At 37.4% G+C, this 17,188-nt stretch overlaps 1 protein-coding gene across 4 annotated transcripts; it reads left to right on the top strand.

Annotated features, from left to right (window-relative positions):
- The first annotated feature begins 611 nt into the window (after positions 1 to 611).
- mphosph8 (M-phase phosphoprotein 8) lies at positions 612 to 16,498 on the top strand. 4 transcript variants are annotated; one of them, XM_051905546.1, is made up of 14 exons: positions 612 to 871; positions 5,893 to 6,042; positions 6,155 to 7,195; positions 7,410 to 7,500; positions 7,592 to 8,062; positions 8,819 to 8,941; positions 9,074 to 9,162; positions 9,554 to 9,694; positions 9,897 to 9,983; positions 11,480 to 11,634; positions 12,547 to 12,704; positions 12,794 to 12,918; positions 13,022 to 13,105; positions 14,737 to 16,498. In XM_051905546.1, the coding sequence occupies exons 1-14, from the start codon at positions 773 to 775 to the stop codon at positions 14,776 to 14,778; spliced, it is 2,856 nt and encodes a 951-aa protein (XP_051761506.1). In that variant the 5' UTR covers positions 612 to 772; the 3' UTR covers positions 14,779 to 16,498. The 4 variants fall into 4 exon arrangements, 2 of the variants coding, with proteins under 2 accessions (XP_051761506.1, XP_051761505.1); XM_051905545.1 differs by having other exon boundaries at positions 6,152 to 7,195; XR_007931600.1 differs by lacking the exons at positions 12,794 to 12,918; positions 13,022 to 13,105; positions 14,737 to 16,498 and adding an exon at positions 12,053 to 12,238 and having other exon boundaries at positions 6,152 to 7,195.
- Positions 16,499 to 17,188: the final 690 nt, after the last annotated feature.

Here is a 17,188-nt window from a genome sequence, read left to right as displayed (position 1 = left end):
AACTACAGTTACTGTTACTAGAGTAAAATGCCAATTTAATCTATGCAGAAACATTTATGTATTTCAGTGTTACTATTTACAGCCATACATGTGTGGATCCATTCCATATGCATCTATTAATGAATATAGTAACTAATTATTAACATATGCAAATACATTTTAACATTAATAGTCAAATGTGTTCATGTTGTAAAAGCATTGTTCAATGTTAGTTAAAGTTATTGTGTTAAATAATTTTAACATTTAACATCTTTAATGCTACTGAAAGTGATACAGAAAATTAGCTATTTTATTTATAAATATGTCATTTTATATTATTGAAATATAAAATTATAATATAAATTAAATATTTATTTTAAATATGTAAAATCTTATTTCAAAAGTCATACCGAAAATTAGCTATTTTAGCGAAAGTCACTTCACCTCATTTTTCTATTTGTCTTCTTTGTCGCCTGTGATATATTTAGCAGTGGGAAAAGATAACCTCAGTCATATCATCTGTCACCGTTTACACACACAGATCCTCCTTCTGTTGTAGTACTACCCGTGTTGCCATGACCGCGTAATATGCGCGACTTTGATGGGAGGGGGGTTTTCCAGAGCAGATTGCGTAGTTTTCTTGCGTGATCTGGCAACACATAGTACTATCAGCGACTGTGCGCTGCTGCTGTATCTGTGTATGTGCACTAGTTCGGCTGGCTTGCGGCGTTCATGCTTTTAGCACACATAAATACTACACGTAGCGTCAATATTTTGCTTGGTTAAAGGATAAATGGCCTCCGGAGCCGAAAGAGCGGAGCCTGGAGACAGCGAACAGGATGAAGAAGATGTATACGAAGTGGAGAGGATTATTGACATGCGAATGGAGGAGGTGAGAGAGTGTGTGTGGCAGCGCTTCGGATGCCATTTTGCTAGCGACTTAGCATGTAGCTATTACTATCCTTAGTAAATACTGCAGATACGTGTATAATAAGTAAGATAACGCCAAAGAAGTAGTCGAAAGGGACATTTTACGGCCTGTTCGCCTTAAAACAAACTTCCCGCAGCGGAGTGTGTGTGGCAGCGCTTCGGATGCCATCTTGCTAGCGACTTAGCATGTAGCTATTACTGTCCTTAGTAAATACTGCAGATACGTGTATAATTAGTAGGATGACGCCAAAGAATTAGTCGAAGGGGACATTTTACAAACTGTTCGCCTTAAAATACAAACTTCCCGTAGCGCAGAGAGGCTGTTGTACACTCGTTGTAACTTTCTGACCGTTAGCTCAGCTCGCCGCCCGCTTTGAGCCATGAGCAGGGGCGCGAGACAAATTGAGTTGTGCGTTGTGCTCTTGTTGTTTACATCACAACCGCTTAAAAATCTAGCTAAATTACTACTTTAAACTCCGAAATAAACCTACCCACGCCCATAATAAATGCCGAACACGACCAGTGGTGTTTCACGCGGAGGAAAACAATGTTGACAGCAGTGACGGTCATTCATGGGTTTATTATACACCGGTTGTTTACAGCATCCATGCACGCGCTATTATATCACATTATTAGTCGTTTTGTCCTTTGCACGAATGCATAGAAAAGAGAGAGACTAAATCATGTGCACATACTTCTGATCAGACACATACTTCTGACTTGACTTGATCTGCCTGCATTGACACTATTCTTTAAGAGCTGCTGTGCAGCCAAACAATGTACCAGTTATCAATGTAAAGCTGCTTTGACACAATCTACATTGTAAAAAGCGCTATATAAATAAAGGTGACTTGACTTGACAAAATAAATGATGTATGACCACACTGTGTAAACGCATAAATCTCTTAACAAACACTTAATGCGTGAAAGATTAATTATGTCCTGATAGACCTTCATGCATGATCTTACGGAAATGCATTGCAATGATTAAGCATTTTCCTTTAGAAGTAGTTTATTTTATTAGAATATACTAATTGTTCTGTAGTTTAGATTATTCAGGGTCTGTTACTACATCTTAAAATAGTGTTACTGTACTATGGAAAGCCGTCTAAGACATAAATTTGCTCTGGATGTGTTTGGAGATGTGAGGTGGGGTTGGGATCTGTTTGGAGTCTGTTTTTCCCTTTTCTTGTTAGATGACTTACGCAAAGGCCTCTTGGGTTCTCATAAAGAGAGAGGGAGGAATATCACATTACAGACCACTTTCATCACCTTCATGTCTGAAGATGCTGGGTTGCCTCAGCATATGTGAAATGCTGACTATGATTTTTTTTTTTTGGAGACTGTTTTACTGTGTTGTTCCAACTGTGTAAAATGCAAGTATAACCGATCACTTCATGCCAGACTGGCTTAGTTTATTTTGGTGAGGCTACATTCAGCAGTGCCTAATCTAGAAATATCACAAGGGCATGAGTGTGTGTTTGTGGAACCGTGTGTCATTAGTATTTAAAGGACAAGGGTTATGTGACAATGGGAGGATTGTTTTTAAATAACTTAAAGAGGAAAAGACAGATAATGCAGTAGAGTGAGCAGAAAAAGTGTACTTGAAAAGGGATAGCGAACATTACAGACAACTCTGTTGCAGATGAAACCCTGTTGGTTAAGATCAATAAAACCTCGGTAAAGTGTATCGAGGAGGTCAATGATTAGAGGACAGATAACACACGGCATGTAAAATCCAATTTTGTACCGCTCAGTGACCTTTGAACTGGAGTCAGTTCTACTGCAGTCACTATTGTGTGACCGTAATGTGTGAAGTAAGTGTATGTGAGAAGCACTTCTCCTCTGTGTCTTAAAATATAGGAAAGATGTGGGTTATATTGCTCTTTAAAGCCATTTAGATACATGGAGCCTAATATGATATTTTAAGCTTATTTTTTAGGCTATTTTTTGATCAAGGAACTGTCTCAGATTATTGTCCCATTTCACTGCTTTCTCTTAGCTGCCTTTTATATCTCCCTTCTTACCATATCCATTTGTAGTCCATTATAAAGGATGATGCTCAAAACCAATGTCAGATTTCTTATGAGGGCATTTTCTAACTATATAAAAACTCATAGCATCCATTTATGTCTCATACTTCAGTTAAAATAAATTGCATGAAATTCTTAACAATTATGACTTGCGTATAAAATCGAATGCACATTTAAATTCAAAATTATCTGTAAATAATGCATAAAATGTCATAACACAATAAAGGCTATCCTTGAATACAGTTTAAATAACTGGTTGATTAGCCTAATATGTTATGTTAAAGCAACAAACATATTAAATATACAACACTGTTTGAAATCAGTAAGATTTTTTTAGACATTTATAATGTTGCAAAATGCAAAAAAATTCTATTTCAAATAAATGCTGTCATTTTCAACTTGATCAAAGAAGTCTTAAAAAGAATGTGTCACTGGTTCCACAAAAATATTAATCAGCACAACTGTTTCAACATTGATAATTATAGGAAATGTTTCTTGAGCAACAAATCAGCATATTAGAATGATTTCTGAAGGATCATGTGACACTGAAGACTGGAGTAATGATGCTGAAAATTCAGCTTTACCATCACAGGAGTAAATTACATTTTAAAATACAAAATATATTAAAATAGAAAACTAAATTGTAGCCTAATAATATTTCATAGTTCACAATATTATTATTTTTGATCGAATATATGCAGCCTTGGGGAGCACAAGAGACTTCTTTCAAAAACATCAAACAGTTTTACAGATGCAAATTCTACCTTTCAAACTTTTGAACAGTAGTATTCATTTAACAAATCTCAACTCTGAGACCACAAATACCAATTTCTTTCACTATCTTGACTGCAGAGGCATTAAACCCATAACTAGATAGATAGATATCAAATGTTCCATTACATAAAACAAATTAATTTTTTTAATTTTTAAATATCTGATGCATTTTAGTCGCTTCATGTGGCATTTTTTAATTGATACCTTGTTCATTTCTTACTCTGCATGAAAGCTATATAATAACAAGGCTGTTTGAATGAGAAATATTTCTCTCTCTCTGAGTGTCGGTCTCAGCATTCGTCCAAGTCATATCCATTCATACCAACTGCAACATGAGTCAGTCAGTGATGGCTGTGAGCCAGTAACAACCACTCTCAGATTAGCTGACAGCCTGTGCTTCATAGACTACTGCGCTTTGGCAGACACACACACAGACAATCATGTCTTTAACTTGCTTGTTTACATAAATAAAGTGATTAACCGCTTCTCATTACTTCTTATTCCTGCACAGAGGCTGTTGTGCAAGAAACTAGCACTCTAATTTAAGCAAAGGCTCTCAAATATGTTGGAATCCAACTTACTACTTGCTTTAAGATACAGATAGATGTGGGTTTACATACAACAGCCAGAAAATTATGTTGAGTTTCTTGCCAGTGTTGTGAAACAAGTTGATGGAGAAAAGGAGAGGGAGCCCATCCACTCTGTCGATTGGGATTAAAACATATTATTTGGCTTTGATCTTCAGCTATTATTAATCTTCCAGCTAGAGTCACAGGAAATAAGCAGAGCAGGGAATCAGCTGTGTTTGTTACTTAGCAACACAGCGGATAATGAACTTCCCTTTGAAACTAACCTGTGGCGCTTGGGATGTGTCTGCCAAGCATTAATTACTGCGTCAATGCCTCTTATAAACATCGCCCTTCTCATCATTCTCTTTATGTAGCACATGACACTAGTGATAATGTGAGGTAGACGTCTGACACTACAGCCTAAGCAGTGTTTTTATAGCCTAAAAACAAAAGTTCATAAAAGTGTTTTTCGAGATAATTAATAGTTTACGTTTGTATCTTCTCCTCTGTCTATGAGTGTAATTTTAAAGTACTAGACTAGTCAGTGTTATTTTAATATTAATTATATACTTTTTAGTATTACAATTTTGAATGAGCTTTTATCAGTTTTCATTTTTAGTTTAAGTTTGAGTCATTTTATGTTTTTGTAATTTTTATTTTTTCCTATCTTTCCTAACTTACTTTTATTTTAGTCTTAGTAATTTTAGTACTTCAACGTAAGGAACGATTCTCATTCTTATAACAGGCTACCTAAAAGGATCATAAAACACTGAACTCATTTTCCAAGATTTTAACAGAAGTGTTTGTGTTGCACCTCATAGTATAAAATATTAGCATCGGTTCATTTTTATTGTAGGGAAAACTGGTTAATTTTGTGCTGTTTTTGTCTTCGGAGTCCCAGAATATGTATGCAGTGGTGAATTGCAGCGTGCAATTGTGGGAATCTTTGATGTTTTTAACCAAGTAAATCCAAATTTAGTTAAGGTTTTTAGGAAAAATGAATCTTAAACGTCTTTAGTTTTTTTTTTTTTTTTTTCCAACTAAACCTCTCTCTTGCCATGAATATAGCCATAGAAGCTGGCTTGGCATTAAAAAGAAAGAAAGGAATCTTTGATGCTTCAACTCAATGAGAGTGAAATAAAATAGATTGGACCTGTTGTCTGTCTCCCCCTCCACTCCACAGCGTACCACACCCAATTTGGTAGAATTTTTCAAAACTGTGGTGAGAACTAAAGCCTTGTTTATACTTTCGCCTGGCTCTGCACTGCAAGCCTTCGATGACTGCGTACACTTTTCCCCAAATGGACGAGGCATTTTTACTTGACGCGCTCGCCATTGTACTATTCTTTGAAATGATGGGGCAACTCGGAATAATTGTTCTCTGAACCATCAGGAAGCAGCGGTGAGAAGTATCGTGCACTCAACGGTCATGTGCAGATGTAGCGAGTTTAAACCAAGCTGAACCGGTGCTGAAATAGGGGGTTTCATGCCCCTTAAATGAGTGTATAAACCTGTATGTTTTCATGAACATTACTGACATTGCTGTTTGGAGATTGTAGATGACCCAATGGCAGGCCATGATCTTTGACCTCTTAACGTTTTTGTAGGGAGTGGTGCTGTATCGGGTGCGATGGAAGAACTATTCATCGGAAGATGACACCTGGGAGCCTGAGGCGCATCTGGACGACTGCAGGGAGGTGCTGCTGGCCTACAAGAAGGCCCTTGCCGAGATAAAGCCAAAGAAAGAAAGTGGCATGGTGAGACTCTTAAGATGTGTTCACATTATTGTAGTTTTTCTAAGAACTTGTACGGACAATGCAATATTTGATTTACTTGCTGAATACTGATGTGTTCCGTTGTACCTAGAAGCTGCCCATGAAGAGTGATCTGTTTGATGCCGACTCAGAGAGTGACAGCGATAAGGATAAACCCAAAGACTCGCCTATAAAGAAGAAGAAGAAAAAGAAGAAAGTGGAGGAATCAGACGATGAGATGCCTGTGAAGGAAAAGAAGAAGAAGAAAAAGAAGGAGAAATGGAGGGAGGACAAGCCTCTGCCTGCACCTGAGTCTGATGAGGAGGAGGAGGAGGAGGAGGAGAGCAGGGATCCTTCCCCTTCACCTCCTAAAAAAGAGACAAAGAAGAGGCTCATTGAATCAGATGAAGACGATGCCCCAGTTACTCCTAAGAAACAAAAAAAGCTTGACAAGCCTAAAGATGGAGGAAAACATAAGAAAGAGAGCGGAGAAGACCGCAAGAAAAAGAAAATCAAGTCTAAAAGAGAGATCGATTCTTCAGACGAAGAGGATGATAAGAGCGACGTGCCCTCTGAGTCCCACACGGATGATACGACAAACACAGAAACAAATGATTCCTTCAAAACTACATCAGCAAAATCCACAGACAAATCTGTGCGAAGTGAGAGTGGAGGCGACCTCAAGCAGGCCAAGCAGAAGAAGGCCAAGCCTGACCTGAAACTGCAAGGTTTCAAAGACCTGATTCAAGAGAAGAAGCCTAAAAAAGTAGAGGTTTCATCGGCTGCGCTTAAAGAAAGTGGTGCAAACAAGCTCAAGAACCATACTAGTAGCAAGAGCACTAGCAAGTCTTCTCGCAGCGAGGAGGAGCCTGATTCCAGTGACACGGGTGCAGCTACCTCCGCACCTAAGTCAAAGGTCAAAAGCAAAGGGCAAGAAGCAGCCCTGCCTTCTCAGCGGCTCTCATCTGCCTCTTCCTCCTCATCATCATCCACAGCATCAACAGCCCCCACCAAACCCAAAGAGGAAGAGCCGAAAGAAGAAGGTGGTGAGAAGGGTGGTGCCTCTCACATGTTTGAGAAGTTCCTGCTGAACTGTGAGGCAAAAGATCGTGCACCAAGGAGACAAGCGGACCAGAACAAGAATGCAACTCCAAAGGTACATGTCTATAGATGTCTTCTTTTTAAAAAAAAAAAAAAAATCTTCCTGACTCCAAACTATTCAGCGGTAGTTTAAGTATTAATTATTTTTCTTTTATTTACTGGCATCCACCAAGAATGCTTAGAAATGTTTTCAGAAAATCTTAAAGTCTAGTGTTGTGTTTGTGATTTGACTCTTTTTTTTTCTTTTTTTTTTTATACTTGTTCTACAGGGTGCAGGTAAAAATGACAAGAAAACAAAATTGTCAAAGCAGTCTCCTGCACGGAAACCTGATCCGGATAAGACAGATAAGGCAAAAGATGGTAAAATACATTTGTAGCTGACTTTCATTTTTAATGGACTTGTGCTGTGTTTGATCACCTGATATTAACAAATACATTCTTCTCCTACCAGTGCCACGACCAGGTCAGAGTCCCGTCTCCATGGAGCTAGACGAGAAACAGGAGAAGGGAGCATCCGATATGGAGAAAAGTGATAAATCAGATGAGCTGGCCCCAAAGTCTAAGGAGGTATTGCAAAGGGAGCAGAGAGAGGAAGAGCAAAGGAAGAGGAAAGAAAAGATGGAAGAGGAAGAGAGGAGGAGGAAAGAAAGGATTGAAGAAGAGGAGAGAAAGAAGAAAGAAAGAATCGAGGAAGCCCAGCGGGAGAGAAAAGCACGCATGGAGGAGGCACAGAGACTGGCAGAAGAAGCCCGGCAAGAGCGGCTGGAAAGGAAGTCCATGACGGAGTCAATAGCATCTCCTGACTCTACAGAAGACTCCAGATGGAAGGACAAGAGGAGGAGAAGTGAATCACGGGCCTTCTCCGCCTGCGATGACAATCAGGACTCTCAGGAGACCATGGAGCGCTCAGACAAAACTCCTGGTTTGTACATGTCAATGCAAAGTTAAAAGAGGTTCAACTTTTAAAAACATGTCTTGAGATTCTGTTCATTTGCACTAGGGCTGCACGATTAATCGAAATAAAACCAAAATCGCAATATGTGCGGTTACGTGTGTTTCGGAGTGAGGCGCACCAATGTGTTCTTATACATGAGTGCAGCTCATGATCCAGTGTTTTCAGTGTCTCAGAACAGCTTGCTTTGCAGTAAATGGTAATCCACACAAAATCATCTCTGCATCTGAATTTGGTTCTAATATGTTTCAAAATAAAAGCTTGATGGTTTAATTTTTAAAAAAGTTAAGAAAGCTATGCATTTGATTAAAATTTTTGAGTATTTATTTTCTTTAAATACTCTTTAATTACTCTATTTTTTTTTGTATAATATTTTTAGTAATAATAATCATCATAATTAAAATAATAATTATTGTTTGTGTTTTTAGTCGTATTGATGTATAATAGTTTTTTTGCCAAATTGTACAACTCTGCAAACAAGCACATTAAACCAGGTGCCTTAAAAAAAAAATTGCAATTACACTTTTTAAAATAGAAATTGCAATACAATTATTATTTTTTTTTTTCTCAAATCGTGCAGCCCTAATTTGGACTTTTTTTTAGCTGTTTTTGAATGGAATAGCACATTGTGTGATCCATAGGCATTTACCTATTATATATGTATTATAGGCTATGCATGTGAATGCATAACCTATGCATAAGTAACCATGAGTCTCTGTGTGACAGACAGGGGACTGCCATCTCTTAATCTTGGGGTGGAGCTCAAGCTGGACTGGATGACACTGGAGGACTTTCAGAAACACTTGAATGGAGAGGATGAGAATCTCTCTCCGCTTGCCTTAACTCCCAGTGAGTGACAACACAGAAAAACAGTAGCATCATCTTTCATTTATTGTAACACTCAGTTTTGAGTCACATGTTTTTTTTCTTCATTTTCCTCTCCTCTTCTCTCTTGCTTTTTGTTTACCGTCTAACTCTTAGCTGAGCTGCGTGAAGCAGTGAAAAATGGGAATTACCTGGCAGTAAAACGTGCACTTAGTTCCAAAGAGGACTACAATCTGGACCAGGAGGTATGGTACTTGTTTCTCTTTCTCTCTTCCTCTTTTATTTATTTATTTATTTTTTATCTCTGCCTGTGTCTGTCTTGAAATCTGTTATAATGACTCATCAGAGAAACTGGGTCATGTTACAATTCATCATTCAATCGCTAAGTTAACCACTCACTGAGCAGGAACAGACATTTTCACTCAAATGAAATACTTGTCTATACCTGCAGAGAGTTATCTGTTAACATACCGCTCATCTGTTAGAACATCTATTATAATGTAATGAAATATTTTGAATTGAACTGAAATTGAATCAGTGAGGAAAGATGCTTTTGGGCTCTAGAAAAGTAAACCTATTTGAGATGATATCATGTGAACATTTTTGAATGTTTTGTTTATGTGCTGCCACCTGCAGGACTCTAGCGGCATGTCCTTAACGCTGCTGGCTGCTGCAGGCGGTCAGGATGACGTCCTCAGGCTGCTGATTAAGAAAGGAGTGAAGGTCAACGCCAGACAGAAGAATGGCACCACTGCCCTGATGCATGCTGCTGAAAAGGTGAGAACAACACTGCTGTATTCAGGAACCCTCACAATGGCTGTTTCACTTCAACCACTCAATACAAGAGAGTATTAGCATATTTTGTATAATAATGTTATATTTGTCTTAGTATAGTTAAGCATTAATTTTCTATGTGATTTTGTTGGTGAGTGCACAATCCCTCATCTGTCTCTTTTATAACCCGTCCTGTTTGGTACAGAACTTCTTGACGACAGTGGCCATTCTTCTGGAGGCAGGAGCATCTGTAAATGCCCAAACTCTGGGTGGAGAAACGGCTCTCATGAAGGTGAGAAGGTTGTTATATTCAGGGCTTTTTCAGGGCGATTTGAGTGGGGATAGCATCCCCCTTGTAGATCGAGAGTGTTGTGTATTATGTAAAACTTGCAAATGAAATATTAAAATTTTCCATGTATGATAATTAACAAACTATAAATAACAGCGATCGACTAATCAGAACTCAATACTGTAACGCGCTGCGCTCAGTCAAGCAAGCTTTTTGCCCTGTTCAAAATGGCCAAGAGAACTGTTCAAATGCATCTATGGACATTCTTTAAAAAGAAGCGAACAGAGGGTATGATATTTCTTTGATTAGTGTTTAAGGACATTCCCCTGACATTAAATTAGAAAGAATAATGAACAGATCTAAAGTGCATTGATTCAGTAAGCGATCGTTGTCAAAATTGCATTGAATTATTGAAAGTGAATGCAGTCTCCGAGATGATAATTCAAACATTCATATGTTAGCTAAATGTGCTTGTTTATTTATGCATTTATTAATTAAAAAAAAAAAGCCACTGTTTAAATCTACACATAAATTATTCAAGCCACAGCTAACAAAGACTGCATCACTAAGTTATTTAGAATAGAAAGGATGTTTGCTCTGTACGTGTGACTATGAGGAATGAGAGGCAGTTCTGAGAAGAGGGAGAGAGAGTATTCCATTCAGAAATGATCACCCTATTGTTTTTATCTTTATTCTTTACAATCCACTGTTAGAGCTTTGGATTCCTGAAAAGTGTGGGGCTCAAAAATAATTGTCATTTGGAACTCACTTATAGAGTTATTTTTATTTTATTTTTTAAAATCTAATTTATAATTAACACTTCAGTCCCTACTGAGGCATCATTTAGGTAGTTTGGCACACAATGATTGTGTGTGTTTTTGTGTGTGTGCGCGCGTGCGTGCGTGTGAGAGAGAGAGTTTGGTGCTCTGTCATATCACTACAATACAATACTACAATAATTTAATTTATGAAATTATTTCATAAATAATGCCCATTTAGATTTTTATTCTATTCTTTAATCCTAGAAATAATGTTTTAAAAATTAGACAAATTTTATAACAATTGTGTAAGGTTAGCCGCCCATAACCCTTTTAAAAATGTTAAAATATAATTTATGATGGGAAAGATGTATTTTCAGTAGTCATTACTCCAGTCTAATATGCTGATTTGATCCGCAAGAAATATTTTTTGTTATCAATGTTGAAAACAGATGTTCGTTTGTTTGATTTGATGAATAGAAAGTTAACCAGAAAAGGAATTATTTGAAATATAATTTTTTTTTTGTAGCAATGCAAATGTCATTACTGTGACTTTTTATCAATTCAATGTATCCTTACCGAATAAAAGTATTAATTTCTTTCAAAAAATAAAATTGTACTGTAGTGTTTGATTATTAATTTTATTATTTAAGTTGTGCTTTAACTATTAGACAGTTTGCACTTTTAAGTAATAACTTTTGTTATGTGCTGATTCCTGATCATTGTATTTTTCTTTCTAAGGCTTGTAAACGGGGCAATGCTGATGTGGTTCGCCTCCTGCTGGAATATGGGGCTGACTGCAACATCCTGTCTAAACACAAGAACACTGCCTTGTACTGTGCCAAAGTTAGCAACAATGTGATGGTATATGATCTCATCAAAGACCACATGCAAACGTGAGTGTTTTATGTTATTTTTTATTTATTATCTCGAACACTGCCGTGTATGTATATACACTGCGTGCATAATTATTATGCAAGTTGATTTTCTGATCATATTTTTTTTTTCCAAGTACATTTTTACCAATTCAAAACCACATCAATCTTAATAACTACTATTAATTTTTTATTTAATCATTTATAAGTGATATATAATTGTTCATGAAGGCTGGAAGTGAAAAACGCCTTATATTCAGATGTGTATAGTTATTAAGCAGGTTTTCTTTTACAGATAAAATGAGCCAAAAAGAGATTTAACTCTGAAAAGTCAAAAATTATTAAATGCTCATGAGAAGGATGCAATACTAATGCAATAGTGGCCTAATAAATACTAATGCATGGCCATTGAACAGCAAAATGATCATTGATTCAGCAGAGTCAGACAAAAACAGGTGGAGAAGAAAAGACCTGTTAACTGCAAAAGAATTAAGAATTACGGTGAAGAATTAAGTGTGAAACCATCAGGAACCCTTTAGTCTCCAGCGCCACCATTTTCCAGAACTGCAACCTGCCTGGAGTCTCCAGAAGTGCAAGGTGTCAGGATCTCAGAGACTTAGGTTAGGTAAAGAATCCTAAAAAATGACCTACACTTAATAAGAATCACATACTGAAGTGTAGTAAAATACATGAAGACTGATTTATTTATTTTTATTTATTTATTTTTTTTTTTATATTATAGGCTTTATAGACAGACTGCACACATTCTGGAAGATAAATTCTTCAAACAGTGGTACAAGAGGATGTTGTGCTGGTCCTTCAAGAGTCACTCTCAATCTATCTGTCTATAAAGCCTATGTGTGTGTTTGTGTGTGTGTTAATATGGGTCAATACATTGAATATAAAGACGCATGTGTGAAATGTATCTCACAGGTTATCAACAGTGGCGGAGGAGACAATCAGAGCTTATTTTGAAACACGGCTGGCACTGCTGGAACCTGTATTTCCTCTGGCTTGCCACAGATTGTGTGAGGGACCAGACTTTTCACTGGAGTTCAACTACAAACCCCCTCAACATACACCTGGAGAAGGTGAGATACTTGCTTCAAAATCTTCTGTTCTCAATAACTGCCATTTTATTTACCAAATTAGTGTGTCATTATTGTGTTTTCTGTCTCAGGATCTGGCATCCTGCTTTTCATCTTCCATGCAAACTTCCTTAATGAGATCACAGCTAGACTTTGCGGGCCCTGTAGTGTCCATGCTGTTGTCCTGAATGACAAGTTTCAGCTGCCTATCTTCTTGGTAAGATGCTGATGTCATGAATGATCCTTATTCAAATGTATCATTTCTTTGTTCTGTTGAATGTCTGCAGTCTCTCACATTCTGCATGCTGCTCCCCCTACAGGACAGCCATTTCATATACTCTTTCAGTCCTGTTCAAGGAGCCAATAAACTGTTCATTCGTCTGGCAGAGTCCCCCACAGCTAAGGTAATTGGGACTGTTAAACATTAATATTTATATGAGAGTTTAGATACTGCTGTATAAATGCCTGAACATGCACCAAAGCAAGCGAACAAGTGGGAAATGGCATCTGCAAAATAAACTTGTAGCTAACTTGGTTCCCATGGTTCTTTGGAAATATCAGGGAATGTTAAAGTGTTGTAAACAATTTATTTGTGCACAAATTTTATTTTTTATTTTTTGGCCTTGTAATTCTTACCTTCTTGCCTATGGCTATGGTGGACCCTAACCACCTGGAGGACGGCGCCCCATCCAAGAAGCCACTATCACTGCATTACCACTTCCAAAGTGTATGCTAGATACCTTAGTGCTTCCTTAGCTACACAACATCAAGACATCACTCCCAAGTACTCTTTGCATTAAAAAGGTTCATTAGTGGCCATCCGGGAGTCACTTCAGACACAACAGAGCAACTCAACGACCAAAACAATACACACACTATGCCTTGCACAATAAAAATACTCAAGTTGAAACATGCATGCATTACACTCATACTGGCCTGACTTGCCTGCTGACAGTATTCTCATATTAATTACTAAAGTCTAGACTTATTAAATCATGTGAGGAGCATTTTTATGTGAGCAAGCATATTATTTTGAGAGCATAAAGTAAGAATTAAGCAAAACTAATAAAACACTTCGATTACCACTCTTTTTAAAGAAAACTTTTCATTCTTCATCAAAAATTTCATCCACAGTCACAATATGTACTGATTCTTTCCAAAAACAGTCAAGCTCCTGGAAGCGTGCCGTGGGCGGAGCTAAAGAGTCACGACATCACACACAATACATCATTGCATGATCCCTGGTTAACTTTTGATTCACTATACGTTCATGTTGTTTACATTATATGCACCCACGTGCCGATTGCCAACAAAACCCAGACATTTGGTGCCATTTTACTTAACGCTTGTGGTACTGTGGTACTTTCCGACTCATGACCGGAATATTTTATTGCTGGGACTGCTCCATCTTTCAGTTTCAAATGATCTGCAAATCCAGCGGTCCTGTCACCGAAAGCCAGGAATAAACACTTGCAAAACTCTGTTGCTGCCCTGGAAAAACAAACTGCATCTACTGAACCCTTATCGCTGGGTTCTTTGGGAAGCTGAACAAGGTTATCTTTTCCTCACAACCAAAAACACCCTTTTTTGGTGACATCATTGACTTTGTGGTCTAAAAACAAAATGACAAAATTACCTTCCGTAACCTGAATGAAGCACGTTAATGGGCATGCTTTTGCTCTCGCTCTGTTTGATGTGTGTATGCACTCTTCCAGGGGAATTGCCCATACAAGGAATTCACCCTTTATGATGTCATACAGGGCCATACTCGAAAAAAACTTTCCGAAACTGAATACGAACCCTGAAGGAGTGTATTTGGCACAGAAATACACCATCAGCTCATTTTTTGAAACTTTGGCCATGTTTAGCATGAGAATCCAGCTCTTTAACAGTGTAAATAAGTCAGAATGCATGAAATAGCATTAGACATCCCCTTTAAAAACCCTTATCATGTAAAAGTGGTAACTCTGAGCTAAGCAAGCTTTATGATAATTTAAGTGTATTAATCAGATAATGTGTTTCTCTCTTTCCACAGGTTAAACTCCTCATTTGTGCATACAGAGTCCAGCTACAGTGATGCCACAGTCCTACCTTCCAGGTCAAAGGTCACTGCAGGAGCTCGGCCTCTCCAAGAACTGAGACTTTTCCTACACTTGACACATGCTGAGCAGGAGACAGAGTTTAGAAACGGTTTTGTTTTATTCTGGGGAAAGACTGAAGTACTAACAGGTCAATAACAACAGTCACAAATCACAGTGTGACTATAAATTCATGCTCGGTTAAGTGTTGTGACAAGTTTCTGGAGGTCTGATTTTTGAATAGCAACTGCATTACACGTGAGGTCAGCGTGAAGTGTGACACATTGGGCTTATATCTGAAGGTCATTTGTAAATCTTGTTTGTAAAGTGTTCCTTTTATTATTATTTTTTCTTTTAAATAGAATAATTTATCACTCCCGATTTACTCACTGTTGTGTGTTCTGTGTGTTTAACCCGACCACACGCTCGTCTGATGTGTTTCTGTCTGCATCGCTTCTGCAGAGTGAATGAAGGCATGAATGTGTGATTCTTGTCTCCCTGTTGCTTTGTGCTCGTGGGACTGTGACAAGACTGGACCCAAGTGTGACTTTGAACACCAGAGTGGGTGCTTTTTGTTTCCTGAGAATGTGATGGTTTTTAAAAAGCATGAACTAATGGCGTGAATCCTAAATTGGACAAAATGAAGCCATTATAGTTGAAGAAATGTATGAATGTATACAATTGGTTTGTGAGGTATTTTAAGGGCTTCTTTGTGTTTGCATTGAGGGGAGGATCCACACAGGTTGAAGTCATCCAAGTACGAGTGATCAGTAGAACAGTTTTTTTTTTAATGCTGATTAGTGGGGAATGTGACATTTTTCATGCGTGTACCTATGTGTTGTCAGGCAGGTTGTACATCAGCTCAGTTTAATTTCTTATAAGATTTTGCATTTGACTTTAGTTATATAACTGTTAAAATGGCAGCACATGAGCTCAGGTCATCTTCTCATACTGATTTTACAAGTCACGTGAGTGTAGTTTTCACAGACATTATATAAAATCGTTTATGACTGAACTAAGAGTCAGATCAGGAATTTACAGCTGGGCTCATCCTGAAAAAGTTTTAGAAGTGGAGTGAAGAGTTCTTTTATTCTGTTCATGGCCTACCTCTCTTTGTCCCGTCATTGTACTATTAGTAAGTGAGAGAAAGACTGCTCATTGATTCACATCCTCTTTTGACTACAGTAAATAAACTGTACATATATTTCCATAACAATCAATATTTTGTCTTCACTCCTCTTTAATATAGCAATCTACACATTTCTGAAAGAAATAAACAGTTGTTCTCTTATCTGGTGCAGCATTGGAGATTTTCATCCCTGCAGTTGAATTTAATACACATTCATTGTAACAAGGAAGACTGTATTTCAGAATAAATGCATGTTAGAATGTGTTCAGATGGGAAAGATGGCCTTTAGCCAACATACACACTAGAGATGGTTGTGATAGAAATGTCTTTACTATAAATTTTATAAGGGCAGCAGATTTTTCACATGGGAATAAGTCCAGAATGTGCTGTCTCATTAGCTCTGCCCACTCCCATGAAGCACTGCAACTGATGTAATCGGCTGCATCCGATATAAAGGGGGGAGGGTGTGTGTGTGTGTGTGTTGTAATAAACTTAAAATATATTGTTTATATGTAAAATCAACATTTGTAAATGAGTGGTTTTATATTTCTCCATCTTTTTTTAATTAAATTATGCTGTTTGCAGTGCTTCATGGGATTGTAGTTCTTTCCCTCACTAGAGCCGTCTTGTGTGTACTTTGTAGTTTGTATTTTTGAATAGACTGGAACATGTAAGTTCACATGTAGTTATTTTTAAAGCTTTATCTATTGATTCTAAAGTTTATTTATATAACATATCTCTATATATTCATTGAAATTAAGATGGTTAATATGGTTTATATGAAATGTTAAAACTAAAATTGCTCATGGGTAATGGCGCTGTCATAATAAAAGTCCCGCTTCCGACACATCTGCCAAATAGAAAAGCTTGTCACCCTAAAAAATGCCAAATATCGGCCGATATATCGACCTTGGCGATATATTGGTCACCCACTACTTCATGATATAGTCACCGGTTCACTAGATGGCTAATGACATCAAACTGCCAACAGCTAAAAAGCTCCATGTATAACAGTTATATGTGAAATAACAAACATATCTTATAACACTAAGACGGTTATTCTGATTAAACGTATAATTTTGTATACATGCATTGGCCTTTATTTCTGGCACTTTTTTTTTTTTTTGTCACATGCAGAATAATTTGAACACCTTAACATTATTTTTGCTGTAGACACATGGGTACATTTTCATTGGCCTAGAAGAAGAGACTTCAAAGTGGGTCTTAAAAAAAAAAAACAACAACACTGGCGACTGCTGTGACCAAATCAACATAATTGA

The sequence above is a fragment of the Ctenopharyngodon idella genome, chromosome 9, assembly GCF_019924925.1.
Source record: "Ctenopharyngodon idella isolate HZGC_01 chromosome 9, HZGC01, whole genome shotgun sequence".
NCBI lineage: Eukaryota > Metazoa > Chordata > Actinopteri > Cypriniformes > Xenocyprididae > Ctenopharyngodon > Ctenopharyngodon idella.
This window is presented reverse-complemented; position numbering and strand designations above follow the sequence as displayed.